This window comes from Struthio camelus, chromosome 10 (genome assembly GCF_040807025.1).
Source record: "Struthio camelus isolate bStrCam1 chromosome 10, bStrCam1.hap1, whole genome shotgun sequence".
Taxonomy (NCBI): Eukaryota; Metazoa; Chordata; class Aves; order Struthioniformes; family Struthionidae; genus Struthio; species Struthio camelus.
In genome coordinates, this window is record NC_090951.1 from 8,128,841 (window position 1) to 8,145,214 (window position 16,374).

The following is a 16,374-nucleotide window of genomic DNA, read 5'->3' on the forward strand; positions in this document are numbered from 1 at the left end:
CAGTGAAGGTGCGCGACCGCCACAGGGAGCTCCGGTGCTTTGGGTCGGCCCCATGTGTGCACGGGGAAGGGTCCCCGTCCCCTCGGCAGCTCACACAGGTGGCCAGCGCCGGCGCTGCCCGCGGCTCGCCGCTGGGGCCCCTGCAGACCCGCCGGCCCCTTCCAGGTGCCCGGCGCGGCGCCGCCTCCCGCGCCCCGGCCGAGCAGCCCGCGTGTCGCTGCCCGCCGCCGCCCGGCCCCGGCCCCGGCCCCGGCCCCGGCCCCGGCCCCGGGGGCGCCGCTTCCCCGTTGGTCCCGCCGGTCCCGCCCGCCCCGCTCCGCTCCGCGGCGCCCCCCGGGCGGCGGCCGCGCCGAGACGCGGCGCCGGAGGCAGCGCTGCCCCGCGGCGGCGGCGGCGGCGGCGGCGGCGGCGGCGGCGGCGGCGGCAGCAGCTTAAAGCGTGCGCGCCGGCGGCGGCGGCGGCGGCGGCGAGGGCGCGCTCACCTGGGCGCCGCTCCATGGGCTCCGCCGCCGCGCACGGCGGGGGCGCGGCGCTGCGAGGCGGCCGCCGGGGCTGCGGCGGGGCAGAGCCCAGGTGACCATGCGGGGGATCGGGGCCGGCCTGCCGCACGCTCCGGGGAGCAGGTAGCACGCCAGGTGCTCGGCGGAACATGGGCTGTCTCCTGCTTGTCGTCTGGACTTTACCTGTTGCGGTTCTCAGCGGCAGCTCCATGCAGTTCCCGACCCTCCTGTGGCTTGGAAGCACTGTAAAGGCAGGTCGAGAGCACTTTCTTTTGCAATCGCCTAGTGTACTTTCCTTCCAGGTTACTGCACTGTTTCTGGTGCCTTGTCTTTCTGCCTTCCCTTGTCAAGTATATCTCGCCCAACACTCCCTTTTCTCTCTTTTTTTTTCTCTTGCAGACCCTTCAGCTGTGCTGCCTCTGTTGCATGTCTCATGCAACGACTTTAACCAGTGACAGCATCAGTGAATTAAATCATGGTTTGTATTGCTCTCTCTGTATCTGTATATGTGAACATTTGCATAGATGCTTCTTTGGGTAGGATGAGCTTTTAAAAGGAAGAAGTCACAGCGTTAGGGGAATATAAAGTGCAAGCAAGTTGGCTGCTGTAAAATAGCTAACCCTAGGCAGAGATTTGCTTTCTCAGCCCTGTAGGCAAAAGCTAAAAGGAGTGATATGTAAAGGCAGAGCAAAGGAGTAATTAAGATGGTAAATACGTTCACGTTTATATGTGCAATTAGAAAGATGAATGTGCATGTAGCCCAAACAACAAAACTTCATGTGTCTGTTATGGAAGCAATGAAACAAAAATAATGAAAAGATTTGGGTGAAAGAGAGGAGCAAGCAGTGCAACGCAGGCTGAGGGAGAGCAAACCTGCAGAGAAAGGACTTGTGTGCATGAGAGTTCAGGAGCTGCTTTTTACCAGGTTGCAAAGTCTAACACTTTGGTGTTGATGACTTTTGGGAAGTTTGCAGTGCAGTGCATGCTTTTTATTGGGTGACAGTGGGAGAAAAGTACAATACAGAACCACACCAGAGTGCAGAAAGGAAAACTCTCTTGCACCCTATCGTCTGTTCAGTGGGGGATTCCCTTTCTCCAGCAGCTGCTTACATTTTTTTGGCCACCAGCCTGCTTAACGTTCTCAACTCCTGCCATTGATTAACAGCACTCGAAGAAAGTGAAAGCTCTTTATGTGTTGTTTCCACTGTCTAAGCAAAACCAACTTAACTTATCACTGGTTATGTTTTCAGCTTAATGTGTGTCCAATAAAATCAATTCAGACAAAGAGATTAATAGTTTTTGCAACATCTGTTACAACATAAGAAGTAGGGTTTGGGTTATTTTTTGGGTTTTTTTTTTCTCCTTTTGTAACAGTGTATTTCAATTTAGGAGAAAAGCAGACTATTTTGCAGTCAGAGAAATGGACATGTTTAAGTATTCCTAGAGGACTAGAGCTCAGAAGCTAAATGGGATTAGGAAGCAGTTTATTCAGCAAAGTTACCCGTATAACCAGGAATACATGCCGATGGTCCTAGTTCTGCAAACAACTAAAATTCAGACCAAACTTCCAGGGTTCAAGTAATCCATGTGTGGATAAATGGGTAATGTAATTAAAACTAGGCAACTGCTTAAGCAGCTAGCTGAATCATAGCCTCTATTTTTTTACTTTCTTAGGTTGTTGTGAGATCTTAGTCATATCCTCACAAGTAGTTTTATAATTTTTCACATATTTTATACAAAAGAATAAACTTCTTTGACATTCAATTAGCAATGACTGACTAAAGGTTATTAGGTAGGATGTAATCTCTTTCTGCTGGAGGTCAGTTACAATTTGAAACCCAGTCTAATCAAGTCACTACAAAGAGATGAGGTCTCACTCTGTTAAGGCATTAATAAATTAATCCTTTAATCCATCTGAACAAGTGGTACAGTTCTACAAAGTCTCAGTCATGGTTACCCCTACAGTGATACGATATTTGCTGCATTCTTTGGCAAAGAAAAAGAGGGGGGTGGGAAAAAAAGAAGAAGAAGAAAAAAACCCCTCAAACCAAAACAGCCTTCGTATTTGACAGCAATTGATAGGGAGGGAGGGGAAAAATCTACAGATCTGCTAGTGATGACAAATGTCTTCAGAAGAATGATTGTGGGAATGTTCACAGCTATGCTAGTTAGTCTGTACCTCGCAGTGGGGCGGAAAGGAAACAAACACTGCTTGAGAGCCGGTGTGACTTAACAGGGCTGAATTTACGCAGTCAGGCCTGTATACACGCAGCCTGTAGAGCTTTGGGGCCATTCCCTAAACGAGGAAATTCTTCGTGCCACAGTGAAAACCTGCTGCTTACTATGTTAGAATGACATTTGTTTTATTTGTTGGGTACAAAAGCTGACGGTGAACTTCTTACTGTTACAGATTATGTGTTTGTGACACCTGTCAAAGTGGATTCCAGTGGATCGTACCTTTCACATGATGTTTTGCACAGTACTAGGAAAAAGAGATCAACTCAAAGTTCAAAATGTTCCTTGCACTACAAATTTTCAGCATTTGGACAGGAACTTCATTTAGAACTTAAGCCTTCGACCATTTTAAGCAGCAATTTTATTGTCCAGGTACTTGGGAAAGATGGAGTCTCAGATTCTCAGGAACATGAAATTGAGCAGTGTTTCTATCAGGGATTTATAAGGAACGATAGCACCTCTTCAGTAGCGATATCTACGTGTATAGGCTTGGTAAGTGTTTCTTTAAAACAAATCAGTATTTTCATACATGGAACGGTAGCTGTTTTGGCAAATATATATAATTGATATAACATTCTGGATGCTATACACCATTTGGTGGTTTTACTATTGTCAGTAGCTGCTATTGCGTTTAACAGAAGAGGCTTAGCTATAGCCAATGACCTGTATCACATGCTTTGTGTTTTTCAAACGTGATTTTTGAGGAGAAAAGAGAAGACTGACTGGTAGTCCTGGTAATTAGTCCATGGCAATTCTCATTTGTTATAGTTTGTGACAGTTTATACAGTGTTTGCTTGCTCTTATGTAAATGTGCTTCCTGTCTTTATGATTAATCTCGCTACTATTAAGAATAGAGAAAAAATAATCCAAAGGTTATGAGCAAAAGTAAATATTACATCTTGGTTTGTCAACTGCTTTAAGGAACACTGAATTTCTCAGTTCAGCAGGAGTTATGAACCTATGTCCATTGGCTTCCTTTGACAATTCCAGCCTACTTTGCTTCATAAATCTTAATTAGGTGACCTCTTATGAGGAGGTCTAAATATTATCTCTGCATATCTTCCATTTATGACTGTCTTCCAAGTTCATGAAAAATTATTACTAACAGAAATGATTTTTTAAAACATACATTTGACAGTCCTTGTTGTCTGCCAAGAAGTTCTTAAGGGTATAGATCAGAAGAACCATCTATGGAACTAATAGTTATTGATGGTTCTTAGGCTAAAGGCCTTACACTTTGCAACCGGTCTCCTATGGATGTAGATTAAATCAGGGACATTTACTAGCGTTAGGTTATAAGAAGCTATCTGGGTGCTTTGTGGTTAATTAAGGTCCTGATGATATGTTGGGTCACCCTCTAGAATTCTGCTTTCCAAAGGCTTGTCCATAAGGGCTAGTAAACTGCATAATGGGATCAAGAAAGGGGCACTTAAGACGTCCAGTGTTTTCTCTGAAATCGTAGTCAGTGACTTGAGAAGAGGATGCTCCCATAGGAAAAGCTGTTGAATATCGATAGCTGGTTGAAGTAGTCTGGATTATATTTTGAATGGTCTGCTTTTTCTTTGTTGGTCTCAGCAATTTAGAAGAATTCCAAATCTTATGTTTCATTCGAACAGTTGCAATCACAACTTTGGAGCAGGTGCCAGGAACTGGAATAAAGTTTGCGTGTGGTTTTTTTTAATGATTTGTTTGTAGTGCGGAACTGTTAATATCAGAATTGCTTAGCTGTGAGTTTCTATATGGAACGTACTTCTGTGGAAGCTTCTTTTTCACAACTACTAACTTTTATTATATTTATTCAAAAAAAACCTTTTCACTTATTGCAGTGTTTGTCATTCCTCCAAGGGAAGTATTCTGTCTACATACAACAGTTAACAGTTTGGATGATCTCCCCTGTTTGGTCAGGTTGTGATTTTTAACATGTTTCAGGAGCTAAGTGGAGCTGGGCTTGTCAAGTCCTGTTTGGAGAAGGAAGGTTCAAGTCTGCCTCAGGTCAGAGAAACAAAATGTGGTGATCTGAAATGAGACTGAAATGGATCTCTTACCACTGTCTCGACGTGGATTGTTTTGACTGGGAGACTTCACTTAGGGAAGATCCAGAAACCGATCAGAAGAGAATAAGTTTTGTGGCGTGAACAAATTTCTTATGGGAGAACCTTTTTAGTACCTAGATTATCTTTTTCTTTGATCACTTCCAAGGTTCAATATATTTCACCTTAAATTGTTATTTTAATCTAATTATTGAAGTACACCTTTACTTACTTACAGTGATCTCCCGCACAGTCAGTACCACAAATAAACTGTAATTGTTCCTTTCCTTCTGTTCATTTATTAATTTCAGTGCAAATAATGAATACTAGGAAAATAATCAACAAGGTTCTCAGTCTTCCAGTTTGCAAAGCTGCTTTCTTAAAGATGTCGTCAGCTGTCTCTAATGACAACCACGTCATTTTTTACTGTGATCCAAATTCAGTAATCATCTGTTAAGTCTGGACGCTGTGCTCTGATCAAGGGAACCCTGTGAATAGCCTCTATATCCTCTTTGCAGCAACTACTTTTGTCACTTGGTTGCCCTTCTTTCCTATTTGCTTTGTTCACTGCAATTAAACCGAAAGTGGTGTTTCTTCTGTATGGTTGGTAGCACTAATCTTTCCATTGTTCCTTTCATTAGCAATAGCTTCTCTACAATAGAACTGCAGTGACCCATTCTTTCAAGCCTGGAACACCACAATGTGATTTGGAAGCAATTGCATTTCAATAGACTACAGGGACTCTTTGATCTAATTTTTTGGATGACCTAGAGTATTCAGTCATTCAGTTGTCTGTTATCTGCCATTGCCTGCAGAGTGGACTTTTCAGAGCAAGGTTCTATACGAAATAGTTTGTTAGGCAGGGTGACATTAACTGAACAGTGGAAAGGAGCAAGAATTTGTTGCTTTGGTATAGATCTGTTAAGAGATGTGTGTATCTCACTCACATTTTAATAGCTTAGTTGACAGTAAGTCCCCACATTTTCATACTGATTGGTTGATTTTCGACCAAATGCTTCCATCAGTCAGCACAAGTTTCTTGATGTATCAGAAGGCCAAATTGGATCCATGCTCTTTATCTGAAAAAAACCTCTGATGCACTAATTCTGCAGTTTAGGGAAATGTGTACAAATTTCCTGTGAATACCACCTCTTGACTTTCCATCACCAGTGTTTATGTGCTTTTATTGTCAACAGGAAACATGCTTTCTTCCATCTTTCTTCCTTTTCTGCTTCAGTCAGCATCTTCTACCTGCTGGGAGATCTATTATACAGCAAGAAAACAGTGATATTTTGATGAAATTAATTGCTATGCAAGGAAATCTTGTCTAAGCAATCTTCTTCCTAAGTGCCTGTTTCACTGCCAGGCATGGAATAGCAGTGTCATACTTACTTGAAGATAAAGTACGTCAGATTTACTAAATTCCAGGCTCATATTCTACATTATACTCGGTCAGTTTTTCAAAGATGCCCAAAAGAAGGATGTACTTCGTACACCTGCAGAAAAATGTGTTCAGACTATCTATTTAGAAGATGATACCTTCCTTCTAAAGTAGCCATGATAGAGCTTTTCATTTACATATATTTCATTAATACATTCTCACTCAGAGGTTTTTTGCAAACTCCTGACTTGAGCTAATTACTACATATTCTAATTATAATTTATTATTGCTATTGTTATTTAGTAATATATCATTACTTATAATTGCCTTTAGCTATAATTGGGAGGCAGACTGCCAAATCCATATAATGAAGGGGTTTTGCAATTTTTCTGAAGCAGATGGTGCTGGCCACTGTTAGAATAAGAAATTGGTCTTAGGAACAGCCAGACTGAATAAATCCTATATTCTGAACTCCTTTCTCTTGCCTATCCTCATACATGTTATGCTCTCTCCTGCATAAAAACAGATATCAGACTGGTTCACCGTCTATAACCTCAGCGTCTTCATGAGGACATCATTGTCTCTAAAACATTCCCGGCTGTCTTGCTACTCTATGTATATACTGTGCATTATTTGTCTCTCTTTATATGCTGCTTTCTGTCTCCTTTTTATCTCCTTCTTATGTGCTGCTTATGTTAGGTCTATGTGTGTGCATAATCTGTTGCACAGAGTAGTTAAGTGAGTGAGTTGTTTGGAGTCACACAGTAAATCGGGGCAGAATACAAGAGAAGCACAGAGTTGTCAGTAGTCTAGTTGTGTTCTAGAGACATTTTAAAAAGTAATGTATAACTGTGCATTTAGAAATTGAAGTCACGTTCCCCTTGTGAACAAGAACTCTCCCTTATAGTCAAACAACTGTAGAAGACTACACTATGGTCCCATACACAAAACATAGACAATAACGAGCATCATGAATGAATTGTATGTTATCATATAGCATTTGTGGGAATGTTGCTACTATTTGGTGGAGGAGACAAGTGAGGTTATATAGCAAATATAAAGCATGTGCCCCCGAAGAGAGGGGGGCGGGGAAAGGAAATATATATACAACATAATGGGAACCCTCCTACTTTTACCCTGCTCAGGAGACATGCATATGTGTTTTGGGTCAGAGAGAAAATCAGTATAATTCAGTGAAAAAAGTCTGGCCCTTATAAAACTGCATGATACACCATTTTATTATTTAGGCCAAATTCAGCGTTAAACAGATGTACTAGTGTGGAGGCCAGAGGAGCTGCACCTGCTTACTCTAGAGGTGAATGGGGGCCATTCTCTCCCTTTTATTTATGTACCTCAATTAGAGCAGGGTGTCAGCTTCACGCACTAGCTAGTGCTGTCCTTTGTTTTTGGTAAGATGTGATTGAATCTTCCATTATAAGGGGCCTCTTTCTCTTGTCTCAAGTTCTGTTGTGTTTGTTAGTGTCTAGTCAAGGGAAGAGAAAGAGGAGGAAAGGATGAATCATGTTACACTCACTGAGCTGTCAGAGGAGTCTACAGCTGGAGAAAGGGTTAGATGTAGCGCTGAGAGATAAACAGGAGATGTATTAATTCAATGGAAGTTGTGTGTGCATGTCTGAGGGCAGGACTTTGCTCAAAGTATCAAAGAAGCCACAAAATTAAAGCTTCTTAACACAGCCTGACCACCTAAGAGGCAGACAGGCAAAGCGACTCGAACCCATTCTTTTTAGTCATTTAGTTGCGCCCCGTATTAGCATTATTTGAGTTCATGCTAACAACAGCCTCTTATTCCTAGAGCTCACACTCTAAGTCCAATTAAATATGTTGAGACAAATCCCAGAGTCCTTATTCAGATAAACTCCTATCAAAATCAGTGAGCTAGCCTGCTAGTAAAAGTACAAAATAATTGCTGTTTGCAATGAAGTTCCTGTAGAAACCTACAGCTGTAAAAATAGGATAAAAGTTGGCCCACAGGGACTTTGAAGAGAAACTGAGTACAGAACTGAGGATTTGACTCATTCTCAAAACTATTTTTAGTCCCTCCAGAAGTCAATACACATATCCTATAATTTTTGCCCTTATACCAGAACAACACTACCAGCATTTGAACGTGCATTCTCTGACTTTCCTGATCATTCCATTCCCTCCTTTACAAAGCACAAACTATGTTTTAATTTTCTCCACCATTTTGATGGACACTATCCTATTATTCACCGTATAATAGGGTAAAGATGAAGGGAAGAAAAATCTTTCAAGGAAGATGAGGTGACAATGAGAGAAAAAGGTATATTCTTGAGTACTTTAGATTGTACTAGACAAATAAGACACTATTTCTGGTGTGAGCTTTGAATTGTTTGCTGATGGGAAATGCACTGTTTTCTCTGTATCTGTCTGATAACTTCTCTGTTTAGCTCGGGGTTTAGCTCTGCAGGATCAAGACAGTGTAATCTCAGCCATTGTGGTCCCATTGGTTGCTAGTGGGTGAGAATAGGAATTACAGGGAATTAATATTGGAGAAATAATCTGCCCCCACTGCACTGGAGAAGTAATAGAGAATTTATTTCTTCCAAGTTTTGTATTAAAAAATCTGGAGGCCTTGAACTTATAGACAGCAAATATTGTGTCATTAGCTTTATGGGATTACTCCTCAAACGCAGCGATCTGTGGACACAGAGCAGCGCTCAAGACTGCCTGCCTGCCAGAGCAAGGTAGTCCTCTCGCTCATGGGCTTCTGCCTGCTCCATTGTTGCTCAGCTGGCAGTAAGAACGTGGAAATTGTTCCTCGGTGTATTTCAGAGCAAACTTTAGGCTGTTGCAAGAAACACAGCTTGTACTCTGAAATCAGTTCCAGAATCAGGGAGCCATCCTGTTTTGCATAGAAAGGCAGTTCTTCCCAGCCTTCTTTTTTAAGAAACAGTCTTATAACTTGTAAGGGAATTAGTACACATCATCTATCCTTGAAACATCAGCATTTTTCCTGCTGTAGCAAAGTCTTTCCACATAGCTTAGTTCCCACAGTTCTCCTAGTCCATTAGAGGGAAGATTATACTCAAATGCCCTCATAAAGGTCAGCAGAGGATGACCTGTCTGCACAGACCTCCTCATAACAGGATGCCTTTGATGTAAATGAGTATTTTTATTTTAAGTGCCACTATTTTTGTTTGGACCATACCATCTCTGCTGATGAGATGCAAGACGTTCTCCACTCCACAGCCCTGAATTGCTGAATATATAAAATATTTCTCTTTCCATACGCAGCTTCTAATAGCAGTTTTTAGTCATTAGTACTTAACCTAAACAATATTTTATTTCTTTCTTTTCCCTTCCTCTTCCACTTAAGGGAGTACAGTGTTTGAGGAAGTTACCAGGTTTGCAGAACTGGAGTCAAAAGCCTTCTGTTTACCCAAAACACAATGACAGTCTGTGAAACTGTAGTTCAAGTCTAGCTCAAGCCCGCTCCTAGAGCTCCACCAATGGCACATAGCGGTAGAGTGAGTGGAAAGCACAGGGGTATCTTGGCTGTGCCCTGGCCCGGCAGCACAGCCCACTTAATTTGAGCAAACAGTGGTATCAAAACTGTTCTCACGGGGTTTTTTTGTTTTGTTTTGTTTTAAAGCTTACTACCTCCTTAGCCTCTCTGCAAAACCAGTGCCCTGATTACGATGACAGCTTTGTGATTTGCGCACTTGAACTGAATTGAGAACTTGACTTTGATTTGACGTAAGCTGCCCAAAAAAAGGTCATGGCCAGTCTGGTGGAAGAGGTCATGATCAGTCTGGATGGTCACTGGGAGGTTGTTACCAACTCCCTGCACGCCCCATCCTTTTGGCACTTAGTTTCCTAGAAATAAAGTTTTCTAGAAACGCTACAGTTTCCTTTAAGTTGCAATTATGTTTGTGTACAGGATATTCAAGATAATACTTTTTAAGTTGAAACTTTTTAGGGCAGGGTTTGTCTTTCTGATGCACGAGGTATGCACCATGCTCAGAAACATACAGAGATTGTACTTTCATCGCTTGGGCTGCTGGCCAATATTGCAGACAGCAAGAGAAGGGCTGGGTCCTAAAGACTGTCCTCAGCCTCTACGGTTTTGAAATTTGCAGTCCATGGATGGGGGTAAGAAAAAGCTGGGACCATACTGGGAAAAGATGTCCTGAGCTGTGATGCAAATAATGTATCATCAGTCAGTCCTCCAAAACAATTTCAGTGCTATTTGCATCTGATTTCACTCTCTTCTGAGCATGAGTAATGTTGTGGACGTATGGATATATAATCCTCTAGGGATCATCTAGAAAATACCTGTTTTCTTTTTGGAAGTTGCAGTATCTAATGATCACTTGACCGCAGCCCCACTGAAGTCAACAGTCATCTTATTGTCTTGTTCATCCTAAGTGTCCCCTCTGACTTGATTCCCGACCCTGCCCAGAAGCTGTTAGTTAGCTCTGTGTGGCTTTTTTTTTTTTTTTTTAAATGATGTTCTCTCAGTGAGCTAGCAGGAGAGGGGTTAAATTGAGTTATCTCAGCAGTGAGAATGAGCACTAGTGCTACAGTGAGTGATATCAGCTGAAGCTCAGACTTCATTATCTTTTTCAAAAAAGACCACTCACTTTGTATTAGGAGGGCTCTGACTAGCCCTTAAGTGGTATCTGATTTGAACTTTAATGGATAATTACATTACAAACAAGGTTTTCCTCTGTCTTTTTGATCATGTCACTGGGAGCAGAGATGTTGGTTCTTTCTTGCCTTTTCTTATCCCATTTTAATCCCAATTCTGTTGCTGCAGGTCTACCATAAATTACAGTATGCTAAAGGAATTTCCCATTGATTTGCTCTGACAGTGATTTGAACAGCTATGTGAATAGCTGGTGGAAGCAGAACTTATCTTTGGTTCAGACGGTAGAGCACTGACTAAAGCTTGGAGGTAAACATTTACAGAAACCTGAAATCCTAGTGCCTTGCTGCTCAGCACAATTTACAAACATGTATTAATTAAGCTTCAGTACATGGCTGTGCTATGTGTTAGACAAGAAAGGCATCCTGACTCATAATAGGTTGACATCAGTAACCTTTTATTGTTTATCGTGCTCGGAAGTCACTAAGAATGAGGGTGAAGAAATGTCAAACAATCAGGTCATATGCAAGTGAATGAGTCTTGATGGTTGAAGCTTGGTACCGTGGGAACCATTGTTGTCCAGAGTAATTTCTCTTTTATGAGGTTAGTGCATAAGCTGAGGGAATCTGCAGGCAGTTTATGCAGTCAGATGAAGATCCTTTTCATGACGTTTTGGCTGCCCAACTAGTTCCTGTCACAAGTTGGTAAAAGAGAAAACAGTCTGATGACAAAGATGATAGATCTTAAAGTTACTCTTCCTGGAATAACAAGGCCCAGAATCAACCTGCCCAACAGAAAAGGAAGCTGAGGCAATAAATCGGTATTTACTTGCACAGACGGTAGGGTGTTGCCTTTTCACTCTTTGGTGGTATTAGCATTTCTAGCTACCCCACTATGTACACAGCATGCTCATGGCTTTATTTGGTGAGGACTGGATTCTTGCTGTTCACAGTGGGATCACTTGAATGCTTGTGCCTGCCTGCCTAATATATGTTAATTGAAGGACTTTTGTGTCTCAACATCTTTATTAATATTAATGGAATGAGATTTTTAATGGACCTGTACAAAATATGCTTGACCTAGCTTGAGCCCTCACTTTTGTTTTTATACTCTGCAGCATAGTGTGGCTTCCAACTAATTTAAGAATGTAATATTATATTCTGTGGCAGAATACACAAACTAATGAAACATGGATTACTCCTCAGATCTGTAATTTCTTTGCTGTGACATATAAAATTTATATGACACCAGAATATAATTAGATTTTTAAAAATAATGAAATGAAAAACAGATTTGCTTTTTTCTCCATGCAAATAATTGCGCTTTATAGAATTATTTTGAAACGCCCACTCTTTTCAATCTTTGACAGGCTTGTTTTATGCCACATGCTTTTCTTTACTTTTTTTTTTTCCTTCAGTCATCAAACCCATAAATAGCCTAATTTTAACAGAGTAAAACTCGAGAAATATATTAATACTGTAGTTAAAAGATAGTCTGGTCATGGTAAAGGGTAGGTATAAATGGTTTAAAACAGTGACAGAGAAGAAAGTCTTAAATTTTCTAAAAATGTGGCTACCCAGTTCCATTCACTGTTAACACTTAACACAAAGTTGAGCTATTTATTACAGTAGATGCAGGTATAATTTAAGGATTAAGGCACCAATTTTGGGCAAGGGCCAAGCTGCATTTTCTGCAGACTGCTATGGGTGATCACAACAGAGGCAAGCAAAATGCCTCTGTCACTTTTGCACTTTTTTGCTACTACTCTGACAAAGGGAGGATCTTTCCTCATAGTCTGCTGTACATTACATTGTTTGAATGGCTGTCTGTGAAATCACTGTACAGACCAGCCTGCAAGAACAGTATGTCCAGGCCACAGCTCCTTTCTCTGGGTTCTGGCTTCTCTTTATGCTAGAAGCTATGTTGAAGGCTGTACAGGCTTTTTTTGCACTCCCAGAGTCGTGCACTGATAATCAGATTGTTAACCTGCCTCCCGCAGCAAAAGCCAAATACCAAACACAGAGGAAAGCAGGGAGGGAAAAGGAAAAAAAGGCAATTTCCAGGCTGAGGCAGAAATGAGCAACCAACGTCCTCTGATTTTCTGCAGTGCAGGAACTTCCTCTGTCATTGACACTGCTACAAGTATTTGCTAGTTCATGGACTTCATCTAAAGCCTGTTTAGCAAGTAAAAAGATTCATACTGACCTGCTTTGGATCAAGGATGATCAGAACCTGGCCCTGGAAGAGTTCCTTTCTCCTTCTCGCTATATCATCTTGCCTCTTGAGTCAAGAGGCATGCCATTTCTGCGGCAAAGATTACTACGATTATTATTTGGTTTAGAAAGACATCGTGCAAATGGAAAATACTGCTAGCTCATCAAGAAAGTGAAACGTGTTGGCTTCCACTGACAGACTCCAAAACGCATCCTGTAAATAATCCAAGGTAGTGCTGCATACTCGGATTTCACTGAATCAGAAGTGAGATGCAGGAAAGCAGCCTGCTGAAGGGCAAAGAAACCCATGTGCAGACAGACCCTCTCCTGTTCTCTTGGACCACTCTGACTAATAACAGCCAGAAGTGAAAGGAGGTGGGTGGTCAGGCAGCTACCCAGAGAACCAACTGCTGCTACTGCTGCTAGAAAAATGCACTGAAATGCTTGGCATCTGGGGCCTGCAGCTGCCAGATACATTTCAGTGTCCTAATGCCAAATACTGCTCTACTGCCCGATTATTATGACAATGAAGGGGTAAAAGAAGCATACTGGCCACCGAAAAATGTGAAATCAGGAGTAAATTTAAAGAGGTCATTTGGCCTAATCCTGACCAAGTCCTAGTGAAGTCAAAATCATAAGTCTGGCATTTGGAATAAAAGAGCAAAGTGGCTTTGAGGCTTATTTATTTCCCATGTTAAAAAGGGAAATAAGTTCTTTACCTGCAAGAGAACTGTGTGAGGATGTTATCACTTGTCGTCGTTGGGGGTGCATGTAGTTGGCAAGGCTTAACCTCATCTATCTTCCGCTCTTGGTAGGCGAGCTGAATAACTTCAGAGAGGAGGACATAGTCTCATAGAAATAGTTCATCTCCTGTGATTCCTCTCTCTGCTAGGGAGTCCTGGCTGGTCATTTTAACTGCTTGAGGCACAGAGGATCCAGCAGTTCTCGCTTGGTGAAGGTTGTGCATGACCCCAAGTACTATATGTGAGCATATAGTCAGTGCTCTGTGTCACTGAACATCATACTAAATGGTATGATGACAAAGGCTTGCTTTCCTCATCAGCCTGTGAGACAGATGAAATACCAACAAAAGGACAATTTGGAGCAGAAGCTGAGTCAGCAAGAGAGGTTGATAGATTACAATAGAAAGTTGAAGCGTGTGATCAAAAATGTGCCAGACTTTGGTCTTGACCTTCTATTTACAGGTTCATGGCTTTGGGGTTATACTGCCCTGAGAGGTTTGTTTTTGTTCTTGTTTTCCAAGCATTTCTTGAAAACAAGCTTTCTGGTGTGCAGAACAGTTGCACAACACTGCGTTAGTTGGAAATAGCTTGGGGGCTGAGGGGACAATGTTTTTTGTTGTTGTGTCTGCACATTCTAAGGATTACAGTTTGGGAAAGTCAGGAACACACTCTAATGTGAGAAACAAAACGGAGGGAAGAGAATGTTATTCACCCAGAATGAAGGTCTCAGTTCCACAAACCAGCATTTGTGCGTAACAAAAGTCACTCTACCTCCACATCCCCCACCTCTCCATTAGATTTAACAGAACAAGATATGATGCATTTCCCCATGGACTCGTGTTTCCTGCTTGCCATCAGCCTCCCCCCAGTGGTGCCTGTGTGTCCCAGAATACCCCCACGGATGTGCCACATGCCCTTAATGACAGTTTACCCTCTGGACCTGGCTTCTTGCATTTAACTTGCCAATAAAATGAAGAGAAAGAAACTTATACATAAACACTTACCTATACCAAAGCATTAAATTGGTGCCAAATCTTTAATCTTGATTTTTACAAAAGATAGTGTAATTCAGTGTTCGTTGTTTGTGAAATAGTAATATATTTGTATTTCCATAAAGTAGTGCAAGGCCATGCTCCTTGGAGCTGTAGTCTTCTGCCATTCAATAGTAATACTATTGTGCCAGCAAAATAGTAGTTATTATTTAAAATAAACATCTTGTTTCGTCCAGGAAGGGACTTAAATTTTAAGAATGGTCATGTGATTATCTCTCCGAGATTGATTGCTGTAGTAAATAGACGGATGTGAGGTTATTGCAAAAAACAACAATGTAGATGACTTAGTCATCTTCAGTCATCATCATTCTTGCATGACTGCTAGCATTACAAATGGTATCAACACATATTAAAGGAAGAAGTCACTAAGAGTTCATAAATTATTTTATAATTGATTTACGTTTTGCAAAAAATTTCAAATACTTTCAGGGTTGATGAAATTTGTAAGAATTTGTTATAATATAAATAATAAGGGATGAAAAAAAGTGAATCCATGTCTTATTGTAGTGCTTTTGAGGAGCTAGAGGAGGTGGTGTGCAAATAGCAGCCCTGGAGGTGATCAAATATGGAATCTTGGGCTGAAACTATTTCAACAGGATGGGAAGTGCAGTTTAAACCCTCTCTTATCTTACAGTGTTCCTTGAGCATGGTAGTTCTCCACACTGAGATGTTTGATTGATTCATAGCAACTGATGTGCAGTTTAAAATTACAAAGCCTCCAATTTCCTTGTTCCTGACAGCTAAAGAGGGTGGGCATTTCCTGATTATATGGTATACATTCAAAGTATTTCAGTTCCCTATGGTGCTATTTGTGCCTAATTTACTTCCATAGAACGTTAACACTGCTGGTTTTATGCAGTGGGAGGAGTGTGTAGTGTAACATGCTGTGAAGAGAGGAAATGTTTCACAAGGAGAGGTCCTTCTGGCTTTTCCTCTGTTTATGTTACCACCTGGAAAGAAGAAAAGGTGGAGTAAATGACTGACGATCCAGATGGACTGCATGAACAGTCACATCTTTAGTCATGACACATTAAGCTGGGCAAGTTCATGCTGAGAAGTGGCAGGATTGCACTTTAACTCCTGGAAGCACATATACGTCCTACATAGGAAAATGTTTAGGCACGAACAGTGCTTGACTGCCTTCATGCCAGTAGCCGCGTGGAAGGCAGTGCAGATGGAGTGCCCTTTAGCCAGAGACAGGCTCACTGACTATTGAGCAGCCAGATCACATGGGGGCAGATTCAAGGATAAGCTCTAATGTGAGAGGCAGGGGTTGGGACAGGCTTTATCAGAGAAGTTTAAATGTGAGAATGATAAATCAGTGGTTGTGCAAGTTCTGAGATACTCAGAATGGTGGGAGGAACCACATTTTTCACTTATTTTCACTTTTTGAATCCCTGCCTATGAATTTAGACAAATTATCTCATGTTTTTTTTTTTTTGGGGGGGGGGGGCTGGAGTTCTTTGATGCATTGCAGATTTGACTCACACAGTACTTTGCAGCATGCAAAGGGTATCCTGATTTCTAGGTAAGGATTCAAGATCCATCGGGCACTAGGCTGTGCTGCATGCCTCTCAGGCTGTGCCTCAG

The 16,374-nt window shown here is 41.7% G+C and overlaps 1 protein-coding gene across 3 annotated transcripts in view; it reads left to right on the forward strand.

The window, feature by feature from the left end:
• Positions 1–520: 520 nt before the first annotated feature.
• ADAMTS18 (ADAM metallopeptidase with thrombospondin type 1 motif 18) overlaps positions 521–16,374 on the forward strand; it is an 82,630-nt gene continuing 66,776 nt past the window's right edge. For 2 of the 3 annotated variants that reach the window (XM_068956222.1, XM_068956221.1), the window contains exons 1-3: positions 565–751; positions 900–978; positions 2,911–3,227. In XM_068956222.1, the coding sequence (XP_068812323.1) occupies positions 650–751; positions 900–978; positions 2,911–3,227 (498 nt within the window). In that variant the 5' untranslated portion in view covers positions 565–649. Of the gene's footprint in view, positions 752–899; positions 979–2,910; positions 3,228–16,374 lie in introns of all 3 variants that reach the window. The other variant, XM_068956224.1, reaches the window with a different exon arrangement.